Below are 18,428 nucleotides of genomic sequence, written 5' to 3'. Positions count from 1 at the left end.
TCCCTTTGTACCATCACTCTCCTTTTCGATCTATCTATCTTTCTTACACCCCCTGCACGGTTACTCCTGTCCTGGAAGACAGCGGGTTTTACAGCGCAGCTGCGGATCTCCACACTCCGAGACAATAAAGAACCGCCAGAAACACCTGGATCCAGGTAAGGGTGTATTCCTCTATATATGACATGATAACATCATCTATGGCTATGAATGTGAAATTTGTGTACATATATGTCTTGAAAATTGCATTGAAAATTTGCAGGTCAGCATCCAGTGCAGTAAGAATTCACACAAGTCAACGTGTACAACAATGACTTTTTTTTTTTTTTTTACAAATTAATTTTATTTTATTTACATAAAAACTCAAAAACATTGTATTTGTTTTTTTGAAATCATACAAATTCTGTATAGGACCAGGCCAGGAAATTAAAAAAAAAAAAAAAAGAAAAGAAAAAGGGGACAGAAATAAGGTTCAAATTATTGCAGTCTTACCAAAAAGCCAAAAAGATTTCCTCTACCACATTAAAGTGTTCTTCCCTCTGGAGAAACCCTTAAAAGTTCTATGTAGAACAGGGTTTCATTTCAGAGTAGCTAAGAACCCTTTACTATTCAATAAACCCTTGAGGAACTCCTTTCTAAAAGTGAATCGTAGACACACACGCATTTAACATGAATTTTATCCAACATGGCCAGACAAGCCATTTGTGCTGGATTTGATTATTTGAGCTAAATATCACAATTTAAACCTGAACATTTTTACTCAACAAAAAATGCCAGCAAACCTCAACTTAAAAGAAATAGAAAACATAAATTTTAAAGTGCATTAGTATATCTTTATTAAATAATTAACTAAGTGTATTAACTAAATATTACCCTGATGCAGCATCTCTTTCAAATTAAGGGAACTTTTGCAGTGAATGCCAGTTTTGCCATTTTGGGTGTGCATGGGTGTGCAACCTGCTGGCATGTGTTTGATAATTTCCATATCTGTGAAGGTTTGTCCTACAGACAAGGCTGACACAGGCCATTCTGCTGCTTTATGCAAAACACAATTGTGCCTCCTGCTCTAAATATGCAGCATCACAACTAATACACAACAAGACCCAAATTTAATTTTGCTGTGCTGTGCTGCTTACACTTTCAACCCTCATTATGTAAACTGTAAAGGAGCTAATAAATGTGCAAAAAAAAAAAAATAGGCAACATAATTTCAAATTAATTAAAACCAATGCTATGATATACTAAATGACATTATAGAGCAGAATTCTGATTGGTCAGAAGGAGTTTCTATAAGATTTTTCTATAACAGCAGCTCAGATGTAGTGTCAGCTGCACTACAAATCACAGGGTTATATTAATGCACTCACTCTGATATGTCTGATCATTTCTATAATAACAAGACAGTCATAAGAACTTGAATGAGAGAGACTCAAAATAAGATGAGACTAATAATAATAATAATAATAATAATAATAATAATAATAATAATATGAGATGCCCCTAATTATATGAATGAATTTTAAAATGTGTTCTTGTTTAACAAAGAAAAATGTGTAATCTTTGATATAGTGAAGTTTTTGTAAGGATATGTCTATTTAGCATTTATGGAAGGAGTCTTCAGTGTCAGCGCTATGTAACAGTCAGTAATTTTTCCGCCATAGAGGACATAGGACTTTGAAAGACTTTGAACTTTCTGGTTTCTTTTAATAAGACACTTTTTTGTTATTGACTTCAAAAGAGAGAAAAAGAGAGAAGCTGGTGAATGGTTGACTGTTTGTAGCTGCTATTATGTAATGAAATATGTTCAAGCATAGTACAGTAAAAATATGTATGATATTTGTCGAACAAATGAACCAATTAGCAATAGACACTTTTTGTGCTAACCTGTCCCATAATGCGCCACTGAAGGGGAGGGACTTATGAGAAAAATGCCCACTAAGGATAGCTGTAGAAAGTTCCTGTCTGCTTTTGAACTGTAACTGTAAATAAATATGAGGGGAATTAAACTATACGTAACACAGCAAGAACTGTTAGTTAGTTAGCTAGCTAATATCAGGTGGCTAGCTAAAGATGGGTCTCTATCCGTGAAGTGGAATTGGGAACTTTTTCAATATAAAAAACATACAATAACATAATAACCTAACATAATAATACACAAGTATTACTCACTCTAGAGGATTAGTACATAAAACATACTAGGTACTATACGATTTAGGCCATAGGCTCATGAAACGTGGCAACGTAATGGAGGCCTGAGCGATGACTGACACTATCATGAGCCACAGAACACACTCTCAGACAACTCGATAAAATACCATACTTTGTGACTGAGTTCTAATAGATAGTAGAATTTTTTTAAAAGTGTTGCCCAAATGCTCTGTAAAAAAACTAAAAAACAATGGTACTAAATGGTACTAAATGGAACCATTGCTTGTCACAAGGGTGGTACCCTCATTTAAAGTACATAATTAGACTTTATGGACCCTGTTTGTACATTAAATGTGTCAAATGTACAATACAAATACATAATACAGGTACAGTGTAACTGTGAGGGTAGCACTGCTGTAAAAAGATGTTGTACAGTTTAATAATAATAATAATAATAATAATAATAATAATAATAATAATAATAATAATAAAAAGACATAGTCTCTGTTATTCCACTAGGGGGCAAAATAGAACGATAAACTCAGGGCCATGATCATATAATAATATCATGTCCCTGCTAATAATATAATATAATATAATATAATATAGTATAATATAATATAATATAATATAATATAATATAATATAATATAATATAATATAATATAATATAATATAATATAATATAATATAATATAATATAATATAATATTTAAAAATATGGTGTTTTATATATATAAAATGGTAAACCATATTTTTTATATTGTATGTATATTAAATTGTATACAATGTTAATAAATTAAAAGAATTGTTTCCCATTAACTAAATTGAGTTTGTCACCCCTGGTTAGCAGCTATATTTATGAGTACCACTACATCAATTTACAGTCTAATGCTTCATTAAGTTCTGCTATGGTGAGTGAATTTAAAAGCAAATTGTGTGCACGTTGCTGACTGGTGACTACTGATAGCAAGGCTTATCAGACAACAGCACATACTGCATGAGAAATCTCCCTGTCTCTGTAAGATCTCATCTGAGCAGAAACACTAGTCTAACACAGGACTTCTCAGCTCCAGTCCTGGTGATTCGCTACTTTGCACAGGGTCAGGTTTTAACACTCTAACACACCTGACACATTTGCTCAATATTAACCCCTTTATAGTCTAGATCAGATGTGTTAGAGGCAGTTTGTAGATGAGGAACCATGGTCTAATAAATAACACACTTGTATGAGAGTCAGGCAGGCGAGTCTGCAAAAGCAGGCGTGACAGAGGGACAGAGAGACAGAGACAGAGGCGGGGACATTTTACAGTACAGGGTTAAACAGTGATAAGAAAATGTGCTTTGCCTATATAGAACCGCCAAGCCTGTGAAACAATATTGGTAGACTTGCTCCAGTGAAAAATGTCTTGTCAAAAGATGTCAAATAATACACAAATTGCACTGTGTTGTGTTTATCTTATAGTGTAATATTTCATTTATGTGATGTGGAGAAACTATGCAAAACAATAAGTTGGACTAGATAGATATTACATACAGTACATCATGCCAGGATTATTGAAAGAGCATTTTGTTTTGGATACTTGATATTACTGTAGCTCATATTGTGTGTGTGTGTGTGTGTGTGTGTGTGTGTGTGTATGAACAGGTTCCGTGTAATGTTTTTCTGAGTTTAGGGGAAAAAATAATAAGAAGGCAGAGCACAGGCCCTACTGATGGAAGCTGTTCTAAATTTTCCAGGGGTGAGCATCAATACCTAATGCTCTACTATATAAAATAATAAATGTTTGACTCTAACTGCCGCAACACACACAGCCTGTCTCTCTTCTGTCCTCTCAGGACAATGACATGTCCTATGAGGATGCTGATTCACCTCCAGCCTCACCATTCAGCATGTGAGTATCACACACATGCACACACACACACTCACACACACACACACACACACACACACACACACACACACACACACACACACACACATACGTCCTTCCTCGGATCATGTCCACTCTTGTGGACCAAAGTCCTGTACATCAGACAAAATGATGCAAGAAATAGAACAGCATAAAAGCATGTTGCAATTAATTATAATTTTATTAATACGATATTTATTTGTCTGTTTGTTTGTTTGTTTCGTCATGAATTAATTTCTTTTGGTTAAGAAACATGGATTAAATAAAGGTACAAGAATCATTTATTACTATTCCTCTTATTATATTTATAACTATTATTGTTTTTATATCATACAACCTCCGTTTTCAAATATCAAACCTGTGAAGCAGTTTCTTGGAAATTTCCAACTTCACAGATTGAATTATTGTAATTTTATCAAACATAGGCCCCTTTAAATCCCATCCCATTAGTATTAATAATAATACTTGATTTATCACAATGTTCCAGTAATCATTAACTGCCAAAGTCTGACAACCACCATGTAAGCATACAGCACATGTCCATGCAGCAGAAATGTTCAGTAAACCTGCGCCCTCTGTTGGTGAGAAATAGACATGCTTTCTGTTAAAAGATGTCCTAGAGAGGCCTCAGTACTTTGAGTCTCCTAGATCCAAATGTCATATACACAGCTATCCATTAATGTGTGATTGCACCAGGAAAAAAATTCTACTCTAAAACTCTGGTCTAGCATAGCCCTAAACTCTCTGATTAGAGATTAAACATTACTATTCATATTTTAGGATGATTAAAAGAGGACAGATCGCAGCCTGGCCTATCATACGTAAGCTCTGGTGAGACCAAAGGGTGAGAGTAGTAGTGTTGTGCAGTGGGACTCAGTCCTGAGTGTCATTTTCAGTCTGGGCTCTCTATCGCCCCCTGTAGGACTCTTCCTGAACATACAGGGAGTTATGACTTGGAGCAGAAGAGACAGGAGCAGCAGGAGGGGCAACCTCCTGAGAGCTACATCATCAATACACACCCAGATGGTAACTAAAACACACATAAACTGACACACACAGACACACACACACACACACACTGTATAAGTTCTGTGTTTACTACAAGTATCTAGTGGCTTGCATAATTAGTCACCCTCCTTAAACTTTTCTATATTATGTATTGTTACAACCTGAAACTGGAATGGACTTTATTGGGATTATAGGCCATGAATGCAACCAGTTACCAATACCATATTCAAATAACTGAATTGAATGGAGTCAAGCTGCATGCAGATAAAGTGTCACGAGATCTCAAAATAAATATACCTGTTTCTTGAAGGCATCAGAGATTGTTAGAGATTATACCTAACCAACAGCTTTCAAAACAAGTTCTGGGACAATGTTCTGGAAAACTATCAATCAGAGTTTGCACCAGAACTAATTTGGGGTTTCACACCACCAGGGGCGAATACTTACACAATCATAATATATAAATTTTTTAGTAAATATTTTTGCAAATTATCTTGATTTTTACCTCACTTCAGTATTAGTGGCCATTTTGTGTAGAGTCATATAATGCCAATTAGGTCCATTTCATTTCTAGGCCATTTCATAACACTACAAATGGGGGTGAATACTTATGCAATGCACTTATGTAGGCTATCTACTGTATAGAGGCAGTAAATATTGCAGCATAGTATGCAGCTTGCAGGACAGTAGATTTTGGCTTATATGTAATCATAAGTGTAACCTTCTATGTAACCAAAATACAATCTTGAATATCTTGAAAATCTTTTCATTCTAATAAATGAAATTCCCATCACACAGTGAAACTTAGAGTTTAAAACTTACTGGCAATTTGTCCTCGTCATTATGTCACGATTATGTCTTACCTCATGTGTCTTGTGATACAGCGGCCTGGAACACCAACACCAACGCCACCACCAGAGGTGACTCTCAGGTAAGCACATGCCCAGTACACATCACCTCATTCCACTCAAACCCGCAACCACACATGCTCCACACGTTTGATTGAGTTCCATCATGTGACTCAGTGTCTGTGTGTGTGTCAGTCATATGTGGAGCTGAACGAGCTGGTGGGGGAAAAATGGCAGGAGACCGGTCGCTGGGTGGGGTATGAGGAAACATTCAATCCAACCACTGGGAAATGGGGTTCCTCACACATTTCCTGTCTCACTTTCAGAAGCCTTATTCAGCTCCGCAGGGTCATGAGCACAGGTGAGATTCGAGGACATTTAGGACATTTATTTTCCTACTTTGTGTGTGGTTTTTGTCAAAAGCCATGAGATTTTCAAATGTCCATAACCAAAAAAGAACTTATTTGGCAACTACCAAGAACATATGAGTCTTATAAATGTTACTATTTAAAATAGGTTCAATCTAGCACCCTAAAATGCTTCTCAGCTTGTCCCCCTTTGGGGAAACCTTTATAGCTTAGAACCCCACAACAGAGGGTTTACCCTTCTGGAACATTGAGAAGCTCGTAGAATGTTTTTTTAAGAGTGAAAAATTCTCTCCATCAGACCAAATTAGTAATATCCTTTGTTTAATCTGTTTGTAGAACTTGTTCTCTTGCAGAAAGTAAAATAAACCCAGAGTTATATAATTGCTCTCACTGTGAATTTAAATAACACTTTGTTGGATTGGATGTCTGCAGCGGCAGTGCTGTTGGACCTGAGCGAAAAAGACTTCATAGTCATTGCTGAGAAGATCGTAGATGAACTTCTGGGAAAGAATGAGATTCGGGCCTCAGATCAGGGGACCTTGCTGAAGGCATTGTTAGAGAAGCGCAGGTAAAACACATATACACATGCGTGTACCCACAAGATGTTAGTATTAGTCCAGTGTGTAATGAGTGCTTGTCTGGACCATGGGCCAAAGACTTCTTGACATTAGTTTTGAGCTGCAGGTAAACCTCATCCAGAGGTCACTTCCACTGGGGAAATGGTCACACCCATGAGAACTAACTTACTTTTGCTTTGTTGGTGGTTCACAGTCAGGCTGGTGGCACTCAGGTTACCTCAGCAGGCATTGAGATGCAGACCTTCTCTGTCACCAAACAGGTAGCAATTCTTTATTTATTAAACAATTGTCTGTTTATTAGTAGATGAATCCCACACATACATACACTTAAATACTGCACCTATTCATCTAACTATACTCTTAGAAATAAACAGTTTCATTCAAGACCCTAAAAGATTTTATATAAAAACCTACAACTGAGGGTTTTCATTTTAGAAAACTTAAAAAAAAAAAAAAAGTAACTCATATAATCGCTCTTTACAACCATGGTGAGCAGAAAAGCATCTCAGAATATTTTGTGCATAACGAGATGCTTTTCTGCTCACCACGGTTGTAAAGAGCGATTATATGAGTTACTATATCCTTCCTGGCACCTCAAACCAATCTGGCCATTTTCCTCTGACTTCTCTTATCGACAAGGCATTTCCATCAACTGTCGCTCACGCAATGTTTTTTGTTTTTTATACCATTCTCTGTAAACTCTAGAGAACGTTGTGTGTGAAAATCCCAGGAGATTGACAGTTTCTGAAATACTCAAACCAGCCCACCTGGCACCAACAGCCATGCCATGGTTAAAGTCACAGAAATCATATTTTTCCCCATTCTGATGTTTGATGTGAAAATTATCTGAAGCTCTTGACCTGTGCTGCTGCCACATGATTGGCTGATTGGAAATCTGCATAAATGAGCAGGTGTTCCTATTAAAGTGGACAGTGAGTGTGTGTTCATCCATCCATCAAGCATCCATCTGTTAAACCATCTTTTGTGCCTTACCATCCTGTTGGGGTTTTTCTGCCCACACTAAATATACAATGTACACTTTTTGTAAAAAGCTTTCATCTAGGAATTTATTTGGTTTGTCCCTCTAGGAGAACCCTTAAAGTCCTATGTCAAACTCTACATCAGAAGGTTTCCTTTTCTATCCATCAAATAATCTCTAATTCCTTACCACCCTGTTTTTCTACCCACAGTAAATATGCAATGTACACTCTTGGAACATAAAACATGCTTCAGTTTGGCCCTCCTGCAAAACCCTTAAAGATTTTATGTAAAACAAGGGGTTTCCCTTTTTATGAAAGGTTCTAGTTATAACCCTTTTAAAAACAAATGTTACAAATATTAAACATAAAAAGACCCCTTGAGGAGCCCTTTTTCTAAGACTGTAGCTTCTTGCAATAACTTGTGTCAGTCTCTTTCACTGATTCTGCTCTTCATTCTTCTCAATCAGAGAGACACATCTGATAATGTAGAGGCATCTATTGTGTTATCAGGTGAGGAGGAAGGATAATTTACCACAAATTTTTAATAAACAAAAACACTGGGCTACTATTTGAAAACATCTTTGTAGAATTTGTCTTACTTTATGACTATGTTTTTAGGTGCGGTGGACTCCCTACAGAAGCCGGTTGTGGCATTTGTGCGACTGCAAGATTCCGTGGTGATGGACGGGATTATGGAGGCTTCTGTGCCTGTGCGTTTTATATTTGTCCTGGCAGGCCCTGCTGAGAGCGGCATAGATTTCCACGAGAGCGGACGTGCCATGGGTACACTCCTGGCTGACTGGGTAAGAGAGGAAGTGGCTAAGAAACATTATTAAACACTAAGTAAGCATTAAGCAGCCACACTACTAGGAAGTTCTCCTTGGCCTGGTGTGAGGGTCAGGATGCGTGGGACAAGAAGATCCATTGGTCACTTTGATCAAAATATGTTGGTCAATACATAGGTTTTGTCTCAGGCTAATTATTATGCATTATGAGCACTGCATGAACAAAAGAGTTTTGAAGGACGGGGGCAAAATGGAGAATTGGGCAACAATGAGGAAAACCTATGACCGTTAAGTTCGCATAGGTTTTACTTGGTCTTCACTCTCTTCTCCCCATCTGCCTCTCACCAAAAGGTCTTCAGCTTGGAGGCCTATCTTGCCGATAGTGAAAAAGAGCTGAATAATGCTATTGCTGACTTCATGGACTGCAGCATTGTGATCCCACCCACTGAGATCCAGACCGAGACCATGCTCCAGCCAATCATCCGCTTCCAAAAGAAAATGCTACGTGAAAGACTCCGCCCTGCTGACACCCGAATCCTACTTGGAGCAAAAGCTAAAGGTTAGGTCTTAGGAGTATTGGTAGACGATTACCTATTGGGCTGATCTTAGATCAGTTTTGCAGTTTCTTTTAGGGTGATTTGTTGGAAGTTATAGATAAATGTCAAGATATAAAAAGACCAAGTTAGCATTTTCTTGTGGAAGTTTAGCTTTCTATTTGTTTATCACTTTAGTAAAAAAAAAAAAAGTCATCCTTTATGTACACACATGAGCAGAGCCTGAGCAGCCACGGGATGATCCATTGGCTCGAACTGGATATCCATTTGGTGGAATGGTCAAGGACATCAAGCGTCGTTACCGCCATTACCTGAGTGACTTCATCGATGCCATAAATCCTCAGGTGCTTTCTGCCATAATTTTCATCTATTTTGCTGCCCTTTCTCCTGCTATCACCTTTGGAGGCCTTCTGGGTGAGTATCATGCTCCTTGTAAACCGTGTCCATTCTGGAACATTAGGTAACTTAATTCTCGACTGCTTCTCACTTCTCACTTTCTCTCTACTGTTCTTAGCGGATAAGACAAACAAATGGATGGGAGTGCCAGAGTTGATGATCTCCACTAGCATACAGGGAATCATTTTCTGCCTGTTTGCCGCCCAACCTGTGCTGGTCATCGGCTTCAGTGGGCCACTGCTGGTGTTTGAAGAGGCGTTCTATAACGTAGGGCTACCTGTTTATCAACTGTAATATAGTTACAGATTGAGTGATATATAAAACTTACTTAGTTTTATTCATAGTAGTATATTGTGGAATACTATCTACAAGTAATGTCTTCACTTGCAAAAGACAAATGCAGACTTTTACAGTGATCACTATATTACTGTGTATACATGTATCACATGTCTATGATAGCACATAGACAGTGTAAGTTGACAATATATTTAAAGGTATTCCTAGGATAAAGGTTAAATACAGAACTCTAAAGCTCTCCTCTGTTCTTCCACCTGGGGGAACCCTTAAAGGTTTACAACAAGAGGTCTATTTACTTTCATGATGTGAAAGTGTGACATTTTTATAGGTCTGTCATCTCTAGATGTGATTCCTAGACTGGTTGAAGTGAATCCATAAAATGTTGTCCTGTTTGTGTCTGTCCGTCTGTCAGTTTTGTAATTCTCAGGGCTACGAGTACATTGTGGGTCGGGTATGGGTTGGAATGTGGCTGATCATCATTGTGTTGATTGTGGTAGCAGCAGAGGCTAGCTTCCTCGTCCGCTTCATCTCTCGTTTTACCCAAGAGATCTTCTCCATCCTTATCTCCCTCATTTTCATCTATGAAACTTTTTTCAAGCTTTACAAGGTAAACACAAAGACTAAAAGGTGTTCATTGATTTTTAATTCAGAACACTTTTTTAAAAAATATTTTGCAAAGTTCTCACATTCTGACAGCTTCAATAAAAGACCTGCTCTTGTCTGCATGGTGCCTCATGTTCTGTAAACCAGAGAATAACATGCGGACCACCAACATCCAACCAATCAGGACACAGAGGAGTCACTATACTGTTAGAAAAAAGGCTAAGTCTAGAACCGTTAAGCATTCTTCGGGGGAATCCTTAAATATTCTATGTATAACCCTATGCAAGAGAGTTCTAGTCAGAACTTCTTTAGCCAGCCAAAAAACCTGAAAGAACCCTTAGAACTCTATTCAAAGAAACTCTGAAAAACTTATTTCTAGGGGCGTACTTGCCTTCACTGCAAAAAAACCAAAACAAAACAAAACAAAAAAAACGACATCTTAACCTCTTTGTAACTTAAAATCATCTTTCGTGTACACACTGAATACTTGTTGGCATGAGCGCTAGCACATTAAAGAGAGGGGCTGTAATTGCTTGAAATTCACAACTAACAACAACTAATTTCCACCAACATCTGCTGACTATATCTTTATATTACTTTAATAGAAATGCTTTGATACCTTTCAAACTGTGTTACATATTTTGCAACCATTTTAAACCAATTTAAATTACTAATAGTGAATGGTAGCTCACAGGCATATTTTGACTGAACATTTCTTTAACCGACCATCAGGTTTCATCTCTTCTCTTCACTCATATCCTATTCTTCTGTATAGATTTTCAAAGATTACCCTCTGAAAAACACTTCAGTTGCCAACAGCACAAACGGCAGCACGGCTCAGGACCACTACCCCAACACTGCCCTGCTCTCTATGTGCCTGATGTTGGGCTGCTTCTTCATTGCCTACTTCTTCCGTCGATTCAAGAATAGCATCTTCCTGCCAGGCCCTGTACGTGTGACCACCAATTTGGTGTCGTAAAAAATCATTGTAAAATCATTACAGCAATTTAACACACAACATTTAACATCCTGAAATTACATTTACACAGCTTTTTTCCCTAACTACAAGATCAACTATGTTTGATGTCCAAATTTTCCATTTGTAGTTTTGTACTCAATTTACAGGGATGACAAAAAATGAAACTTGCAAACATCAATTTGTATCATATGTTGAAGCATTACATTAATTTAACACACATCTCATACACATCCTGGTATTTCTAAAAAAAATGATCAGAAGTTCACTGCATAGATAAAAAGTGCAGTGGCAGTAATTACAATGACTTGGCTGATTGCACTTGAAGAAGTGTGTAGATCTGATGTTATGCTCAGTTAATGTAATGAGTACATATCTCTTCTTCCTGATTAATATCAATACAGACTTTCTACAGATGCTGTATTTGTGTTGGTCAGAGAATGCTAATAAATTTATCATTGCTGTTTCACCGAATCACTGCCTTTCCCCAGATTCGTCGCATGATTGGAGATTTCGGTGTGCCCATCGCCCTCCTTCTCATGGTTGTGGTTGACGTCAGTATTAAGGATGTTTACACGCAGGTCAGGAAAACCATAGTTCTTCGAGATATTAATGTAAAATCAAGAAATGTATGGTTATATACTGTAAATTATATAAATCTAAATACTCCCACTGTGATAGTGGCTAGTTTCAGCAATTAACTACATCATGTTCAGACTAATTAATGGTAAGTAAGATTTTTAAAAACATACATACAGTACTGTGCAAAATCCCATTAACTCTAATTCAAACATTTTGTCTTAAATGTTGATTTTATATCTTCTGGATTAGTGTTCCAGTGAAAAAGAGCAATATATAGGTGTCCAAACATTTATTTAAAATAAAATGTTAGAGAGAATGGTTGTTGTTGTAGAAATGAAGATGTTAAGTAATAGACGACTTTCAGTGCATGAAGGTGAATGCTTGTCACACCAAATATTGATTCAAGTTTTTAAGACTACTGTTATATATAGTTATTTATTTGATATATTTTAAAAATCTTTTTTTTTTTTTTTTTTATTTTGGAAGCATATTTGTTTTACAGATTTTAACGCCTCCACCATTATGTCTTTGAGTTTGTCTGTGTGTCCATCCATCTATCGTGCGTCTGTCAGTCTATCTGTGCATGTGTCTGTCCGAGATTCTTGTTAGTGCGATACCTCAAGAATGAGTGGTTGCATGTTTGTAGGACTTATATGAAATTATCATTGTAACCAGCAGAGGCACTGATTAGATTTTGGAATTGATCCAAACAGGGGTGAGGGTCACAGCAAGTTGTTGATGCCTTTGGTGTTGAGTTATAATTGTCTGTAAGCCTTTTGCACAGTACAGAATCTCAGTTTCTCATTAATTTTTGCAAGTACAGTAAATAATCATTACACATCTACATCTATGAACTATAATGAATTTTCATTTACTTATTTTAATCAAAGTAAGATTATGTCTGCCATGTCTGTTCTAATATTTATGTTTATTTTCTCTCAACCACCTTTAGAAATTGCAGGTTCCAAAGGGTCTGAATGTGTCCAAACCTGAGGAAAGAGGCTGGATTATCAACCCAATGGGACTAAAGGAAACATTCCCCACTTGGCTAATATTTGCCTGTGCCATTCCAGCCTTACTTGTTTTCATTCTCATCTTCCTCGAGTCCCAGATCACAACGTGAGTAGCTTCTTGTACAGAAAATATTTAGGAGCTCTTGAATGGAAGAAAAGCATTCAACACAGCTATCTGTGGCCAAAAGTCCACTACAACATAATCAGCCCTGCTCTCTGGGTGGGAAAGATGATATTACTCTCTCTCTCGCTCTCTCTCTCTCCAATGTTGATTACTGCTGGAGTACCCCCCACCCTGCACATACTGGTGTCTTTCATCCTCCAACTCATCCATTTCCAATTAGTTTAGTCTTGTTAATTAGATGTTTAGTTGAAACAAGTGACAAAAGAGCAGAGCTGGAATCATGTACATGATAAAGGGAAGTTACTTCTTACCTCCAGCTGCTGCATATGTCTCAAAATAGGCATGTGTTGGCCCTTTCCTTTCCATTGGTGTCATGCAATAGAGAAGAAGTAGCTAGTGGGTGGGAATTGTTCAATGGCAATTGGAAGAGTTAAAAAAAGAAAACATTTAAAGTAGCAGAAAAAATTTTTTACAGATGCTTTTCTCCTCCAATTCAATACTAACTGGTAACAAGATCAACTCATGGGATAAAAAGATGCATGGACCTTAATCATCAATAGTTGTGTTTGTGCACTACAGTTTATATGGGTAATAGCATCAAAGTCTATCTTCACCATGTTTTACTTGTTAAGTTGCTCTGCAACATAATATATTGGAATTGGATGTATCTTCCCAACCTGCAGGCTGATTGTAAGTAAACCAGAGAGAAAGATGGTGAAGGGCTCCGGCTTCCATTTGGATTTGCTCCTCATAGTGATGATGGGTGGAATTGCCTCCATTTTTGGTTTCCCCTGGCTTAGTGCTACAACAGTGCGATCTGTCACCCATGCCAACGCCCTCACTGTCATGTCCAAAGGCCCTAAACCAGAGATCACTAAGGTGCTGGAGCAGAGGGTTAGTGGGATTATCGTGGCCACTTTAGTTGGTGAGTATTGGATTGATGCTGCATTATGGGTTTTTTTAATTCCTAAATACATTATTCAGTTTCTTCTACTGATAATCTGTGGGGTAGGTTTAATACTATTGGTACTAATACCATGATGTTTCAGATTGCTTAAAACTATGTAGCTTACTCATTTTGTTTTTGGTTTTGGTACTGATAAGTACTGAAAAACCATGTACACATATTCAGTCTGAAAAGATGGTCTGTGTCTTTTTTTTTGCCAGGTGCATCCATATTTATGGAGCCCGTCCTGACGTTGATTCCCATGTCAGCTCTGTTCGGCATCTTTCTCTACATGGGTGTTACTTCTCTAAGTGGTGTTCAGCTGTGGGATCGCATACAGCTATTGATCGTGCCCAAAAAGTACCACCCATCTCTTCCATACGCCACTCGAGTATGATAACATCTTTATGCTTTTATTTTGTATTATAATTAAAAATAATTGTAAATAATGTTATGCTATAAAATAATGATATAATACATGTGTAACTGTGTTTTATCAAAATGTCAGCCGTTTTAACAAATACTTATAGAATCTGTCCTGAACTGGTTTGTTCATCTTGTGCCACAGTAATTTCCAACGAATACACATGCATTTAATCCGGTTGTAATTACATTTAATGTCGTGGAATGTCCATGTAACAAGGTAGTTCTTATTTTGTTATAACACTGATAACAAAATGCAGTCGTGCCTAATGGTTAGAGAGTTGGACTTGCAACCCGAAGGTCGTGGGTTCGAGTCTCAGGTTCGGCAGGGATTGTAGGTGGGGGGAGTGAATGACCAGCGCTCTCTTCCACCCTCAATACCACAACTGAGGTGAGACCCTTGAGCAAGGCACCGAACCCCCAACTGCTCCCCGGGCGCCACAGCAAAAAAGGCTGCCCGCTGCTCCGGGTGTGTGTTCACTACTGTGTGTGCACTTGGATGGGTTAAATGCGGAGCACAAATTCTGAGTATGGGCCACCATACTTGGCCACACTTCACTTCACTTAACTGTGAATCCCTTACCAGCCTCTTTTTCCTATCTCTCTCTTTTTCTTTAAGCTTAGAAAAAGTGCAGCTTTTCACATAACTAGGCTGCAAAGCACAAAGTCCTCTGACCTGAAGACTTCTGTGGTGGAAAACTTAAAGGAATGGCTTTAGGCCACATTTTAGCTGACTGAAGTCTTCTTTGCTAAAATTTAAAATTCCCTGAAAACAATTGTCTCCTTACTGAACGCTTCACCAGAGCACTGGAGCAATAGTGATATATTTGTTTTGAAATAACAACACTTTAAAAAGTCAGTTTATTATTAGGCTTAAATTATGTGAGCGTCTGCCATACAAGTCCCAGTGAATGAGCCGTGACTATAGAAATGATAACATTAGAACATTGCTATGTGCATAAGTGCACTACAGTAGTGCATTACTATGAACCGCTTTGCCCTGCAACTGACACAATGTCATAGCCATCTAGTTATAGAAAATTACTCAACACTTTGTTGTCAACACTCTCTATCAAGCTTATGCTCAGTGTGGTGATTTATTTATCTTTTACCTTAACCATTATTTAACTTATTAGTTAGCTACTGAATAAATACTACAATAATGTAAAAGTATTATATTCGCTTTCATATCAACTCATTTGTCATCCAGTATCTATATATACTGTCTCAGACAACATGTTCGAGTTTTGTTAAAATTAATTCTAATAATAACTCTTTTCTCAAAAACTAGCAATATGATACAGATGGAAACACTGATATTTTAGAGATAATAATAAAGTGGGAATATGATTCGTATCTATTATTTAAAATGTTGTGTCATTTTCTGGACAAAGATTAACTCTACGCTTAGACTAGAAAGGAATTTTCTATGAAACCAAATGCTCACTGTTATTATAATGCATTCCAGTGTTTGGCATATTATTTCAAGATAGTACAACAAGCCTTCCACTTATTTCTTAGTTTTCAACATTGTTTCTTTCCTCGTTTCCTGTTCAGGTAAAAACCTGGAGAATGCACCTCTTCACCCTTATCCAACTGGTGTGTTTGGGCATCCTGTGGGCAGTGAAATCCACCGAAGCTTCGCTGGCCCTGCCGTTTGTCCTCATTCTTACTGTCCCTCTGCGTATTTTCATGTCTGGACGCCTCTTCACTACCACAGAGATGAAATGCGTAAGTGGCTTACTGTTACGTACAGGTCATTAGGACTGACAGAAAGGCATTAACGTGTACACTTTACACTTTTAAGTGCAAAGTTTGTGTCCCCCAATGGAACATAGAACATAGGAAATATTACGCTACTGTATATTACAATTCATGTGGAATGTGGAAGAGATTGTAGACATTTATAGAGGCATAGGCTGGACAAGTTATTAGAGTGTATTTATCATATTCAAAAAGTTTGAATTAATGTAATTTAGTTTTTCTCACTACTAATATATTACCATTGACTATTTGACCTTTTTCTACTTCTACTTGATTTATAGTTTTTGTCATTTTGTCATAAGTGTAAGTGTATTTATAAGAGACATAGTATTGTCTATGTATATAGCTTTCTGTCTTGTGTGTTTATCTGTTTTGTGACTGCAAATATTGTGTTTTATCCTGTCATAGTTGGATTCAGATGATGCCAAGGTGACATTTGAGGAGGAGCAGGGGGTGGATGTGTATGATGAGTGTCCCTTCTCATAAATGACTTCTAGCATTTCACTGAACCTGTGAGCTCAGGCATCATGCCTTAAACTCTGTCCAGTGCCTTCATTAAACTATCGCAAGAGTTATAGTGTGGAACCACAGGAACAGGACCCACAGTGTCAAAACCATCGCATAGTCAAGCTTTATCAACCTTTTTCTGGTTTGCATGCACATTTTAATCATTTCCCACTACTGAGTAGATCCTCTATACCAGTTCATTTTTCTCCTAAGACTGTTTTGCTTTACTTTTTGAATTGTTAGATTTTATATTGTTTTTATCATACAGAGTGCCCGAAAAGTCTCCATACGTAGGGGACTATGTAAGCCAGCACCACGTCAATTGTGCTTTCGTCAGTGGATGTTCATGGACGTTTTGACATTAGACATTTTGCTAAAAAGTGTTAATTTCCCCTATGTGTGGAGACTTTTGAGACACCCGTATGAAAGCCATTAGCTAATAGTGTTTAATAACTTCTTTTTTAAGCTCTATGCAAAAGCTTTTTTCTGTGCAGCATTTGAGATTAAATATAGTATTATGCCTATAATGTGTTTCTACATTGACAGTAGCTACAATATCACCCTGTGTCTCTTTTTTTTTTTTTTTTTTTTTTGATTGATTGATATTTGTTTCAAATATCATATCTGTAAATTTCTTATTCCAGTCTAGCAGTTGCTGAATGATTGTTGTTGCAGTTTATGAGATCATGGATATTTTAGAATTTTGAGTGGGTTTGAATAGTGATGAATGTACATTCTGTTTTATTGTTATATTTTTTTTTTATATTTAATCTTGTGTTGCAATTCATGTAACTATTAAAATTCTATTACTAAAATAATCTTATTGCCAATACAGACCTGGAGAAAATCTTTCATTTGCAGATATTATCTTTCATTAGCAGAGGTATTATAGCAAAATGAAATATAATGGTAATTTTTTAGACAAATATTAGGGGGAAACTGAAGCACAAATGTGAATTTATTAAAGAAGTAAGTGAATTAAAAGTAATAAACTGTGTCATTAAAACAAGCTAAAATAATGCAAATAATGTGATTTTTTTTTTTTATGAATTAATATTAGACCTAAGTATGATCCACTGCTAATGCACTTTCCTAAAACATGCTGATGTCGTAGGTATTGTCTCTAGCTACCCGGCTGGGTATTGTTACTAAATCTACTACTGAGCCTACAAAATTCAAATATCCATTGATTATAGTATTTATATATGTGCATATAATTAAAATTAAATAAATCTTCATAAAAAAATAAAGTGGATTTAATATAGAAATATATAGATTAATGTCAAGGTGAATAAACTTACAGCTGAACATGGAGATTTGTGCAAAAGTTTGTACCCACAGGTTTTTTTTTTTAAATAGAACTAAGAAAATGCATCTTTAAAAATCAGAATTTCAGAAGTTAATAAAATGTGGATGGGGTTGCAGAAGATATGAAAGAGGTTAAAGACAGTTATAAAGTCAAATGATGGATAAACAAGTTACTAGAGAATATTTATCACAGTAAGAAAGAGAAATGCAAACATTTAAACTAATATTACTTAGGCTATTTGACGGTTTTTGTCATGTGTTAATAGAGGAACATTTGTGAAATGTCTGATTGGCTAAAATACATTATTTG

General features: G+C 36.7%; 1 protein-coding gene across 1 annotated transcript; it reads left to right on the top strand.

Moving 5' to 3' along the window:
- slc4a1a (solute carrier family 4 member 1a (Diego blood group)) lies at positions 1–17,819 on the top strand. The gene is made up of 21 exons (XM_026916699.3): positions 1–155; positions 3,794–3,887; positions 3,985–4,040; positions 4,981–5,084; positions 5,951–5,997; positions 6,110–6,275; positions 6,715–6,850; positions 7,054–7,120; positions 8,308–8,350; positions 8,459–8,643; positions 8,977–9,184; positions 9,399–9,593; positions 9,694–9,842; positions 10,285–10,479; positions 11,251–11,424; positions 11,943–12,032; positions 12,986–13,152; positions 13,854–14,095; positions 14,338–14,507; positions 16,097–16,270; positions 16,712–17,819. Exons 2-21 carry the CDS (start codon positions 3,861–3,863, stop codon positions 16,787–16,789), a joined length of 2,673 nt encoding a protein of 890 aa, XP_026772500.3. The 5' UTR covers positions 1–155; positions 3,794–3,860; the 3' UTR covers positions 16,790–17,819.
- Positions 17,820–18,428: the final 609 nt, after the last annotated feature.

The sequence above is a fragment of the Pangasianodon hypophthalmus genome, chromosome 13, assembly GCF_027358585.1.
Source record: "Pangasianodon hypophthalmus isolate fPanHyp1 chromosome 13, fPanHyp1.pri, whole genome shotgun sequence".
Lineage (NCBI taxonomy): Eukaryota > Metazoa > Chordata > Actinopteri > Siluriformes > Pangasiidae > Pangasianodon > Pangasianodon hypophthalmus.
Note: the sequence above shows the minus strand (reverse complement) of the source record. Positions and strands in the feature narration are given on the sequence as shown.